We start from the raw sequence: 13,949 nt of genomic DNA, 5'->3' as shown, positions 1-13,949 counted from the left end.
TGACTGTGTCTTCAAAAGTATTTTTTTTTTGCAAAATATAAAAAGTATTATTGCGAGAACAATTGTATTGTCAGCATAATTACAAGAAATAATGATTAAATTTATATATTTTTAAAAAACTGTAAATTTATAATTTTTTTCATTAAATAATCAAATGTTTATATATTACTTATGTATTATTATTGTGGATTTTTCAGACAATAGATAATAATATAAAAAATAGAATTCATGAAACTTATATGAAGCCAAAATATATTAGCCAGAATATTACTAGAGATTTGGATGCAAAACACAACATTGATATGGGCAGCAAAGCACGTTTATTCGAGACTATTATTTATGTCACGTCTAAGCAGGTAAATACCTGATCTTTTAGATTTAGTCATTATAATATAAATATAAATATCTAATATAAAATGTATGAAAAGTTTGGTGAAAGTAATTTAGCCGAAAATGAGAGTACAAATCGATTATTGCAAGATCATTTTGTCAAGATTGAGGAAAGACTTGGATCTACTAACTTATCGATGAATAATACTATTTCAAATTCTTCTCAAGATATAGTTAATAATTATAATTATAATTATAATTATGAACAAATACCATTTAAAGATAGTATAACTTATTTACAACAATTAGATAAGAACAATTTTACCATACTATCTCAAGGTAGAGAATCTAATACTGAATCAGAAATTCAAAATAATGAATATATTGTAAGATCAAGTGATTCAGATATATGTATATCCCGAGGAACTTATAAAGAATCTTCTGTAAATAATATAAAAAATTCATTAAATATAGAAACAAATTTTCCTATTTATAATTCCAATGAAGTTTTGACAGACCAAAAATTTCTGCACAAACAAATAAACAAAGGAATTATTAGTGAAAATAAAAAATATAATAAACCATTAAGTGATGATGACAATCAATTATATATAGAACTCTCTAATTCAGAAATGTTAAAATTTGATGAGCCTAGATACTGTAATAATATCAGCTTAACCAGTCTTAATCATTCCATGAAGTCCTATCATTCTGAAAACAATGTTGCTAATGAAATAATATATACTTCCAAATCCTCTATGCAGAATCAGGAAGGTTTGTCATGCAATGAGGAAAATTTAGAAAATATTAATAATGCCAATAATACCATATTAAACAATGAAGAACCAATGTTGCATTTAGTACAAACCGAGACTGGTGAGCAATTTTATGAATTTATAATAAGCAACTTGGTAGAAAAAATGCAGGATGCTTCGTGCACAAAAGATGCGGAAGTTACAATAGGATATCCTTCAAATATTTGTAGAGATAGTCAAAAAATCAATTCAAATCTAAAAGGAAATGAGAAGATCGATCAAATAGAGCATCAACAAGCTCTAGATGATCTTGTTGATATAAATAACGAATTTAATTGTACACAATTTGATTTTTATAGAGAGGAAAAAAATTATGCTATTTTAAGCCATGAGGTATCTGAATATTTCAAACAAAATTCAAAAGAAAATGAATGTGTAAGTAATATGCAAAAGAAAAATCAAATCCATAATTCTGGGAACTTGGAATTACTGGAAAACGAAACACATGTAGATTTTGATAAATACATCGAAATTAATCTTGAAGCATTTGAAAGACTAAATTATGAAAATTGTAATGAAAAATTTTTGGAATTTGTGGAGGTTGCTGATATTGGCATAGAATCCTCAGGATACAAAGAACTTTCGATGGTACGTTTGATTCAAAATGATGGTGAACAGCTGTTAGAACTATTGCAAGATTCTCAGGCTGAGCAAGAAGCAAATCAAGATTTTATACAAGCTAATAATTTTAAAGACTGTTCAAACATTTTGCAAAATAGTAATAAAAGAATTGATTGTCCTAAAAGTAAATCAGATTTCTTCGCATGTGTCGAGAATAATATTCTTGATACTCCATTATCCTTGATACAAGAAGAAAATATGAATAATAACCGAGGCATAAAGAATATTAAAGAATATACAGACAGTAGCAACCATATGCTTACAGATGTAACTACTACTAAAAGTGCAAGTACTAAAAATATTAGAACATCAGAAGAATTGAAAAAATCAAAAATAATTTCAAGAAAGTTCCAATGCTTAGTATGCAAAAAGGCATTTTCAACAACATATAATTATAAACAACACATTGGAATACATTTTACCGATCAGCAAAAATTTCATTGTAAAGATTGTGGAGTGTCCTTCGCTTGGAAATCTACTTTGAACAAACATATCGCAAATAATCATACCTCAGATGGTCCGCAAAAGTTTGTTTGTGAGATTTGTCCGAAAGTCTATAGCACCTTATCACAAGTAAACGTAAGTCTACCAATTTATTTAAATTACATTGGTCTTATGTTATTACAGTTAAGAATTTTGTTCATTACTTATGGATTACAATCATTATTAATACTGATGATATATAGACATAATATTGTAATCAGATACAGACCCGATTGTACATAGATGCTATATGGAGTTAGCAAAATAGACTTCATATTGCTCGATTCTATAGTAAAACAAGATACATAATTATACATATAATTTCACATAAGTTGTAATTTCCCGTGTAACTCAAACTTATACATGGGCTTAGTAAGATCCACCCCACATTATCCGATGCAAAGTAAGGTTCATAATGGCATATTTTACATGAGTTAAACATTTATTCGAAATAATATAGATTTTCATCTCATATATTATCACGTCCAATTTTGTACGCGATTGATTTCGTACGCAATTGGATTTATGCACAATCAAATCTGTATATAATCAAGTCGATATCTAATTATCCTGTAATTGAGAATGGATTGAAATAGATTCAGACTTTCAGAAATACGCATTCGCAAACGTTAAAATTGTATGAATCCTTTTCTAGAATGCATTTTTTAATCATTTATACACTGAAAAAAAATTAGTAAATTTTAATAAATATTTAGTTGAATACTACCAATTAAATATTTATTAAATATAAAGATATATTTATTTGATACAAGAAATATTAATTTGATTTGAATTTAACAATTATTTTTTTTATTGAACAAATATTTATTGTAAGTAAATGTTTAGTTGGCAGTATTGAACTAAATATTTATTAAAATTAACTATATTTTTTTCTCAGTGTAGGAATTGCATGAAGCGCATTTCTATGCCTTCAATTTAAAAATAATATCAACTTTTTCTGTGCATCGTGCATACTGCTTAATTCGAAATTCTGAATAGGAAATGCAATTTTTCAATCTAGTTGCATCCAATTAATAGTTGAATCTAATTAATAATGCTTTTAAGACTTTCATGAGTGTTTTCTTTAGAGGTTTGAGGGTTATCGACGCGTTGTGATCCATTGGCATTAGCATCTGAATTTAATTGAATTAATTGAATCCAATCAAATTTGGACTGAATTCAATTGAATAAAAAAGTTTTCGCTATTTAAAATATGCATTCGGAAAATTTCCATTTTAATCCCTTTTCATTTACTAGAAAAATCTGTAAAAAACTTATTGCAAATTATCTCAGCCAGAATATATTTCTCAAAATAAATATATCGCCTCTATCTTTCTGTCCTTCATACTTTTCAAATACGTTAATTTAGTTAACTTATAAATTGAAATGATTAAATTAAAATAAATATTGAAGTTTTTGAATATCGATATGTTTTTTAATTATTTTGATAAAGTTGTTTAGGAAAATTTTATAAAAGAAAGAGATTAGACAATAATACGTGTGATAAACATTATAGATCTATGATTGACACACAAGTATTTCAGTACGTCTAATCATAAGAGCATAATTTTAAGAGCATTTCTTATATATCAATAGGTGTTACAATTTTTATTGAGCGCAATTGTCATATCTTTGAACATCAATTTGGAAACGAACATGTTCTTATAAATGTGTAAACACATCCGATCAATATGTGTCCTTATACGCGTTATTAGCGCTCGCGTTCAATCGTAAAATGCGTCGCTCCTGCTCGTCTCCTCTACGCAGTTCGCTATATGCTAAGTATTTTTCCTTATAATTTGAAAACTCCAGACGAAATTTTCATAAAGAAAAAAATCGTCTTAGAATTGAATTAGGAATGCGTCTTTTTAAGGACACTTGGGTTATTTTACATCATAAATTGATTGTATTTTACATCAATTTATTTTGAGAAATATATTCCAGCTGAGATCATATTTTTTGCAGTAAGTTCTTTATAGATTTTATTCTGCATGTAAAAAATAAACGTAAGATCTTTACAAACTGAATCGTGTGTTTACAAAATATATTTTATATTTTAAATATATTACATTTCAAAATATAAAATATTCTGTGAAAAACGTTTTTGAAGATTTTATCTTAACATCTTAATGCTCGGAAAACATTCAGAGGATTGTGGTTGGGTCACTGAAAAATACTTCTAATCAAATTTGGGAGAATTATTAATATTTCAGATTAGTTAAAAGTTCGAAAATAATCAGCGCGCAATCATATTTCTGAGATAAATTTGTTTAAGACATATATGTATTAGTTTAACATCTTTTACTTCACATCTAAGGCAGGTATTCATAGTCAGATCTTATATTCAAGATCATCTTAAGTACGATCTTAAGAAGTCACGAACCAATTAGAAGGCTGCGTTAAGACATTACTTAAGACGGTCTTGAAATAAGACTATGAATACCGGCCTAAGTGACGTATTAAGTATATTAATAAGAAATACTTTCTCATTAAACATGAAATGTGTAAATATTGGTAATGAAAATAAGGATAAGATGCAAGTATGGATAAAATAAAACTATTACTGAAAAAAAGGTCGTTAATAATGCTATCATTAGCTGCGTTCAGTGGACTCAACAATTGAATGAGCGCTCACTGTTATTGATGTATTCTTCCAGATGCTGATTGATCTAAAAGAATATATCAATAACAGCAAGCGCTCACTTAATTGTTGAGTCCACTGAATGCAGCCATTTGGTACATTCAGTACGATCACTCACTGAGCACTCAGTGAGCTCTTGCATCTGGTCTATATCATTTGGTCTATATTTTTAGTTCTAATGGAATGTGCCAATTGGATGTAAGAGCTCACTGAGCGCTCAGTGAGCGGTTGTATTATTGAATGCACTCATTATTGGAACGAGAAAGAAGTGTTCGAAGATGACAAGTCTGTGGGCACAAATTTTCAACAGTTTATGCAATATTCTTCCTCCAATATTTTTTATTTTTTAATCATAAAAGTGACCCAGCCACAATCTTCCGAATGTTTTTCATTAAGATGTTAAGATAAAATCTTCAAAAACGTGTTTCACAGGATATTTTATATTTTAAAATGTAATGTATTTAAAATATAAAATATATTTTGTAAACACACGATTCAGTTTGTAAAGATCATTATTTTTTTACATGCAGAATAATGAACAGAATTGATTTAGAAAGAAGAAACAAGCACACAATTCTATGAGATAAGGATCTTGAAATTTCGGAAATACTTCTATCTGAAACAAATTATATTGATTTTAAAATATCTCCTTCGAAAACTAAATAATTTTTATTTGAAATTTTTATTTAAATAAAAATTATTTAGTTTTCACTTTTAATTTATACTTTTATTTAAATGTATTGTTTTTATATAATTTTTAAGATTGATATATAAGATGGATCATTCTTTTATGTATATATTACAAATATAATACATGTCTCATATAGGAGCATGTAAAAAGGGATCATTTAAAGCAGCGGAATCATGTTTGTCTGCACTGCGGCAAGTCTTTCTTTAAAAGATTCGACCTGAAGACTCACAGTAGAACGCACACGAACGAACGTCCGTATGAATGTCGTATTTGCGGCAAAAGATTTCATCATCAGAGCCATATTATTCGTCATGAGCGTACGCATTCAGGCGAGCGACCATATGTATGCGACATTTGTCAAAGAACTTTTACACAGCCCAGTTCACTAAAAGCACATAAGCAGAAGCATCAGCAAATTCGAATGGATTTTTTGGATTACCAGATCGATGAGGACGATCCTATTGCATTAGCAATACTATGAGACATGGATCTATGAAATAAATATAAAAGACGGTATGTTTTGTTTGGAATGGAAAGAAGATAGTGGATATATACGGGATGATCCAAAACAATCCAGAAAAACAACCTATCCTTGAAAAGACGTATTCCTGACTTAATTGTAAGATTTTTTCTTTACAAATTTTATCCGAAAATTTCATCCGAAGTTTAGTTTTGAAATTATAAGAAGAAATATTTAGCGTATCATGGGCGTAGAGAAAACGAAGCAGGAACAGCACATCTCACAATTGAACATAAGTGCTTACACGGGGGATGTTGACTGATTGGACACGTTCACACGTTTATAAGAACAAATTCGGTCCTCTTTTCTTATTTCTCTCTGTTACTTTAAATATGCTAATTTTATTAAGTTATAAATTAAAATGATGAAATTGAAAGTATTGAATCCTTCGAGTATCGATTTGTTTTTTAATTACTGTGATAAAATTAGACAAATTTGGTCAAAAGAGAGAAATTAGACAAATAATAAACATATGATAAACATTATAAAGCTACTGTTGACACACAAATCATACAAGTGTTTTAGTGTGTCTAAGGCTAGGTTATTCCATTCTTTCAATGAATTTCAGTTCACTCTTTTATGCACTTACTCCTTTACTCTTTTGTTTATTTAATAGATACATTAACACATATTAAGTGTGGGAAAAAGTTCGTGGCGTTTTTCCCGTTAGATGGCATTTAAAAAACGCCACGAACTTTTTCCTAATAGTTATATTTATTTGAAGCTGGAATTGGCTCTAATTTTGAGAGCGTTTATTATGTGTTATTGTATGTTAAGAGGTTATAATTCTTATCACGCGTAATAATTAATCTAATTTCTCATTTTCACAAAAATTTCTTTTAATGATTTTATTAGCGCGTAGTATTTTTTATTTATGAGAAATTTTATAAGAAACATGCGATTGCATTTCTTAATATTCAAAGAGTTATAAATATAAAAAAAAAACATAAGCCAAATACACTTTAAAAGGTTATTATTATTTTAATTACAAAAATTATTATTACTATGTAGTATTACTAAATTGTAATAAAATGTATTACTAAATTATTATGTAGATATTCAATGATTTCATTTTGCTTTAACTTCTTGAAAAAAAAAAACAAATAATTTTAGATACAATGTAATAGTATTCGACAACTGTTTACTGCAATTCACTTCATATATTCAAAGTCATAGTTTCCATGATGAGAGATTCTTCTTTTTATTGTGTCATGTCTCAATACACACATATTTATTCGATAAAACGAGGAATTTATTAATCAATTCTCAAATAGCACAGAAATGTCTGCAAAGCGCTAAAAAAAGCGTTTATATACACTTTTTAGTGCTTTCTTTTAATACTTTGTAGATGCTGTATGCTATTTGTGGTTAATTACTAATAATCATAAACAATTGATTAATATTCGGCGATTGGAAATCACACACAAAAAGAAATACATCTGTAAGTCTGTACACAACAATATAACATGTGTTTATGTGTGGCAATTGATAGATCAGGATTGTCAAATTGAACAATTTTTTCACAATTTAAGCTATTCAACAAGCAAATTTTATGATGAAAATGGCTTCTGTGTAATCGGTTGCAAATTAAATTAAACCTCACGAAAATTGAATTCCAAATATATTTTACGATTAGGCCAGTATTCATATATATTTATCCCGAATTTTTATCTTGAATTAAGAAAAAAATCTTTAGAAGACCTTTTTCCTCTATATGTTCTAGAAGTTTGGCCATTTAAATTCTGGAAATTCTATCTATATATCAGGTGTTCAAAACAAAACGTCATTAATTGTCATTTTGGAAACAAAGCATTAAAAAAAATGTTTCATACAAAAGCTTTGTATCTTCAAAGAGGATATGAGGTGATGTCATTGGTTTGACCTTGGCGTTGTCAAGGTCAAAGTAAGATCACATAGAATTTTTTTAATGGGACTCCCCATTTTTTTATTGCATATTCTTGTAACTTAACTTAGTTTTGAAAATTTTTCAAAACACTACAATATAATAAAATATTTTTTCATTAGGCACTTTCAAAAGATGGGTTTTTTAATTTTCATTTTTATTTAAAAAGAATTAGAGAACCACTCTCCATTGATCTTGATTTTGACAAATGTTATCAAAGTCATGACTCTGAGCAATATTCAAAATGTTTAGCCGTTGATCGGACACTTTAGGTAATGCTCTAATATCGGCGATACTATAATTTTCAGTTTTATAATTTGAAAAGTACTTAATGAAAAAAATATTTTATTATATGTTTTGAAATTCTTTCGAGATAAGCTACGAAATATGCAATAAAAGAATGGAGAATTTCATTCAAAAAATTCTTCATTCAAATAATTCTATAAATGTTTAAAAACTACGATTAGATTAGAAATTTGATTTTTGTCCACAGGATTATCGAAATTTTCAATCAAAATTTTATCAATCTTCTATTATTGGGATAGCTGAATATATGGTTACTGGATTGGAAGTCACTATGAATTTTATGAACTTGAATCATGAACATGCATAGTTGCTAAAACAAATTCTCCTTTTTCAAATCATTTTGCAATTTTATTTTTATTTTTTATATCGTAATGTAATTCATGAAATTATTTTTTTATATATTGTAAGAATTTAAATGTAAGATTTGTGCTAAGACAATGTGATATTAATCTATTATTTTATAAGCGTTTTACTTAAAAGTAGATTTAAAAGGCTGAAAATTCTGTTTAATAATACTGTAATGAAAGAATAAATTCATTTAAATCAAATTAAGATGTATTAGACGTATACATTCTCTGCAAAGAAAATTAAATTTGGAATTATGTTTAATATTTACACTTCAAATAAATTACATATGAAAATATTATACATATGAAAATTGTTTGAATAAGATTATATTTTTGTTTAATAACATATTTTTGTAATTTATTTTATTTGTTAATATTTTTATTGTTAAAAATTAAAATTTTAAAAATGATTAAAAAATTTTTCTTTTATAAGTATTATATATATTTTAAATATTCAAAAAAATTTTATTGCGATTTATTAATTAGTTAAAAAGATATAGAATAAATAAAGAGAAAAGAAAGATTCAATTCTTTTAATGAAGAATTTCAGAGAGAAAAGTAAGAAAAATAAACTGGTGCAAAAATTCAGCTAAAAAGAACAGGTCTAATATGTGTTCTCTGAGTTAGAGTATGTTTCAAATTGATGCTGCAAAGTTTTGAAGCGTTTTAATTGGCCAGTTTGTAACATTCTTTCTTCTAATTGCCAATGCTTCAAAGCATTTGTAGCGACTTTGACAGCCTTTGACAGTCTGAGTGAACTTAAACCTGGATCGTTATTTAAAATCCCCAAAAAATTTTGAACTTAAAAGCTGCATTCGTTTTGGCGTTTGTAGCGCTTATGAGCATCAATTGTCTTTGTTTAACATTTAATAAACAACAAGGGCTGTGTTCTAAAATTTATTATCAATACTGAAAATATAGTTCTAATATAGAAAATATAGTCTATAGTTTAATATTATAAATTTCAGTACTGGTAAGTAAATTTTGGAAACAGCTAAGGATGAAGCTTAGGGAGCTGTTTATATTGGTCGTAACCATATGCCGTAATCTGTAAAAATTGATCAATCATCTTTGAATATTTCTTTCTTACAGTCAAATAAGAAGGGAATACTCGACTGTGATTAGTCAATTCTTATAAATTATGGCATACGGTTACGGCCAATAAATGTTCCCAAAGTGTTGTGAACGCCAAAGCGAACACAGCCAAAATGAGATAGATATACAGGATGTTTAGAAATAGTAATAAGTCTTTCGCACAAGGACAGAGTGAATTAAATTGAGAAGAAAAATCCTCTACCTATCTATTTTATAATTGTCGCAATGATTAACTAGTTATTAACTTGTGAAAATAACCAAATTCGCCCAGCCGTTAAAGTTTGCAAGCAAATGCAAGCGCGCGAGATTTGTTCATGTCACATGCTCCAAATTAACTCAGAGAGCACTTGGATCACAGGTAAGATAGCGATTGGAGCAGTTTCATGTGCTTAACACGGATTTAGGACAAGTGAGCATGTCATCTAACCTAATTCCGTGAGATCACCGAACAGATCGAATGCCTCATTTTGTTTCGGGTATTTTGTGTTACTTCGATTATTTGAAAAGCGTTTTTATATAAAAAAATGCGTTTTTAATAAATATAAAAGTTATAAATTAAAATGTCAAGGCTTTTTTAAAAAACGAGCAAATATAGTTAACTAATAAAATTCGTCTCTTATTACATTCGTATAACGCTATAAATTTCAAATGTTTCGACTTACAAGTATCAGTGATAATAAAGAAAACGTATTTATGTATCCAATATCAATGAACATGTGATACATAATAAAAATTATCGCTCTAGACTAATCTTATTTAGTTATTCCTGCATTAAGATATTATGGATTGACTATTCTATATAAATTAACATAAAAGTAAATTCTGATCAATATTGAATTAAATATAATAATTTTTCAATCAGAAATTGACATTTATATAATTATACAGAATATAGTTGAAGAAATCATTCGGAATGACATTTTATATGAAATTGTTGACTAAGCTGATTCTCGATAACAACCGAAGAACCAGTTAAACACAATTTTACAATTATTTAATTACTTTCAAACTTCTGACTTGATATTATTTCGATCCGTAACCAAATTATGATTATTAAATAAAATAAAATTTTCCTTTAAAAATATACCTGTTAAACAAACACCTTGTTTTATATGTATATACACACGCACGCACGTATCCGCGCACGCACACACACACACACATTTCAATAATAATATATTTTAACAAATGAATAGTATCCATTTATTTTATAATTTCATTTACTATAATATATGGTTTTTCAGTAAGAATGGTAAAACATAAATGACAGCCTAAAATAATTACTCAATTTTATCCTTATTGTTTGCAATAAACAAAGATGAAATAATTATTTAATTTAATTTATTATGATACATATGCGTCTTTTATTTAAAAATGCTCGTATTAGTCAGTGTAATTTATCTAAAATATTTAAATGTGAGCGCGTGTACAGTTCTCAAAATGGTCACAAAATGGTCACGTGACTTTGTCCCTCTACATCAAAGATGCCGATGCTCAGTATCGCAATTGGTATATCTAGATTGTGGCCTAACATGGTAGAAGTTATATACAATACTTTCTCCAGGCAGCCAATACAATGACAAGATTCTAAATCCAGCAGAAAAACAAGCTTGTGTGTGTTGCCGGCTTAATTTATGCCACTTAATCTAAAGTTTGTTGCTGAACTAGTGTACACTTTTGGAACTTAAAGTGAGATAAATATACGTTTGATATTTGTTTAAAACAAGAAAGAGAATTCAAGAACAATTGCACAGAGTGCAGGAAACAGACCACATGTTTCAAAACCACGAAATAAGTAATGTAAATTAGTGTAAATCGAATATACTGAGAGAGATACATGTTTTATAAAATCATAAAATTCCGTATTCCAGATCGCATATTTAATAAAAGATTAAGATTTTACTTTATTTAATAATCATAATTTGGTTACGGATCGAAATAAATATCAAATCAGAAGTTTAAAAGTCCATAATTGTAAAATTGTGTTTAATTGGTTCTTCGATTGTTATCGAGAATCAGCTTAGTCAACAATTTCATATAAAACGTCATCGAATGATTTCTTTAACTATATTCTGTATAATTATATAAATGTCAATTTCTAATTAAAAAATTATTATATTTAATTCAATATTGATCAGAATTTATTTTTCATTTACGTTAATTTATATAGAATAATCAATCCGTAATATCTTAACGCAGAAATAACTAAATAAGATTAGCCTAGAGCGATAATTTTTATAGGTTTCCTTGATATAGAAATATTGGTTTAAGAAAATGGATCGTCCAAACATGACAAGTCCATTGGGAAAAACAGTAGCCTCTCCTAGAAAACGATTGTCGATTATTCAATCGCTAAAGAAAAATAGCTCGTAAGTTTCTTTGCATATAATATTATAATTATGCACTTTGTTACATAAGGAAGCTTGTTTATGTCACATTTATACAATAGTTATTTCATCTTTAGCACAACTAGTATAGCTGGACGTACAAATCAATCCATACAAGTAATATGCAGGACACAGAGCCATGTAGTGGAAAATTTTGGTTCTCCATTACCAGTCCTGGTTACAGAAGCACTCACATTTGTAGATCGGAATACAACTGTTAGCGTTAATATATCTGAAGAAGGTTGGGCCTGGCTTGTTTATGGCCGTAAATTACTTGTATGGCAGTGTAAAGCTAATATTCATTCCAAACAGAGAAGAACCTTTAAGAGTCAATGTCGTGAATTGTTGCTGCCTCAAAGCGATCTAGCTCATAAAGCAGACTGTATAGCAGTCTGGGTGCTGCCTGGTCATCAGGTAATGAAAGATCAAACTAATTTTATTTATAATGTATTCATTATCAATATAGATAGCAGATTGTTTCAGTATATTATACTAATTATGTCAATTTTTTTACTTTTTTTAAAAAAATTTTAATTTTTTCAAATCCTGTGTATATACAGACATAATAATAAAAAATATGAAATGCACGTTCCATCGGTACCTCTAGCATCATTTTAAATTTAATAAAGCTTTTATAATTTTTTATATTAATATTTTTATTTTTTAAGATTTGCTTTAAGAATTCAGATTGTAATTTAGATTTTTATTAAACATTAATGACATTATTAACAGTGCAGTCTAATATTCTGCAAATACTAAAACTTTATAGTTTATGCGAGAAGGTAACCACTCTTAAATTCTGGTGTACAACTTGTCAGAAGTCCGTTGATTTGTTCGAAATCTAATGAAGTCTGGCGAAGTCCAATGAAGTATGGTATGAATTCATGACTTCTTGGAAGTTCAATAAAGTTCAGCAAAGTCCATCGAAGTATGGAAAATTCTGATGAAGTTTGTGACAGTCCGTGAAATCCGGTGAAATTCAAAGCCCAGGTGTACATCTATTTTCTGAGCGGTTACTCTCTTGAGTTTACATTGCACATATGTATTAATATGTACTAGATTTTCAATCAATGACTATGACAATACAACCTAAAATACAAAGTGCAAAACATTTTTCAATATTTAAATTTCTATTATAAAATATTTTTAAGCAATAAAAAATTTTTCTTGTAAAGTATTTCTAGTCAATTATATAAAAATAATGCAATTTATTGAATAGTTACATAGTAATAAAGAATTAAAATAACAATAAAAGTAACAGCTGAATTCGAAACCATTATTGTGATAAAAGAAAGACGCTATCATTTATATAAAAGATTTGATAGCAACAACTGGCGCCAAGTTAAATCCACAGTAAATTAAATAAAGAATATAATCCATGATACTATCTTTAATTTTTATACAATGAAATCTAAATATCTTTATATTCTTATTGAAGGATCTTTCTTTCCCTCCCAAGTAGCTTCAATTTTTCTTAAAAGAAATTATTATATTACAATCCATTTAAAGATATTTTCTCTTCCAATCGAAGTAATAGTAGTTATTTAATTCTTCTTCAAAATATATTACGAAATTGAGTTATTTCAATTCTAGTGTTATCCCAAAGAATTGAAGAGATAATAGCATAAAATGAAAAAATTTAATTTAAATAGAAAAATCTTTTAGATAAAAACACTTAGCACTGCTGGATTGAATAAAAAAAATTATAAAAATGAAAATAATAATTAACGAAAATAAAAAATAATGAAAGTTAATAATTAAAAGCAATAATAAAGTTAATCTGAATATTACATTGAATAAAAATAAAGTT

General features: G+C 27.5%; 2 protein-coding genes across 4 annotated transcripts in view; both read left to right on the top strand.

Annotated features, from left to right (window-relative positions):
• Positions 1-6,366, top strand: part of LOC108693214 — a 10,075-nt gene extending 3,709 nt beyond the window's left edge. For both annotated transcript variants that reach the window (XM_018202038.1, XM_018202039.1), the window contains exons 4-6: positions 198-356; positions 429-2,345; positions 5,718-6,366. In XM_018202038.1, the coding sequence (XP_018057527.1) occupies positions 198-356; positions 429-2,345; positions 5,718-6,062 (2,421 nt within the window). In that variant the 3' untranslated portion in view covers positions 6,063-6,366. The remainder of the gene's footprint in view (positions 1-197; positions 357-428; positions 2,346-5,717) is intronic.
• A 5,566-nt stretch (positions 6,367-11,932) lies between these two features.
• LOC108693199 (nuclear pore complex protein Nup133) overlaps positions 11,933-13,949 on the top strand; it is a 5,660-nt gene continuing 3,643 nt past the window's right edge. Inside the window, exons 1-2 of one of the 2 annotated variants that reach the window (XM_018202013.1) lie at positions 11,933-12,121; positions 12,217-12,553. In XM_018202013.1, the coding sequence (XP_018057502.1) occupies positions 12,027-12,121; positions 12,217-12,553 (432 nt within the window). In that variant the 5' untranslated portion in view covers positions 11,933-12,026. Of the gene's footprint in view, positions 12,122-12,201; positions 12,554-13,949 lie in introns of both variants that reach the window. The other variant, XM_018202012.1, reaches the window with a different exon arrangement.

The sequence above is a fragment of the Atta colombica genome, unplaced genomic scaffold (genome assembly GCF_001594045.1).
Source record: "Atta colombica isolate Treedump-2 unplaced genomic scaffold, Acol1.0 scaffold89, whole genome shotgun sequence".
In the NCBI taxonomy this organism is placed as follows: Eukaryota; Metazoa; Arthropoda; class Insecta; order Hymenoptera; family Formicidae; genus Atta; species Atta colombica.
This window is presented reverse-complemented; position numbering and strand designations above follow the sequence as displayed.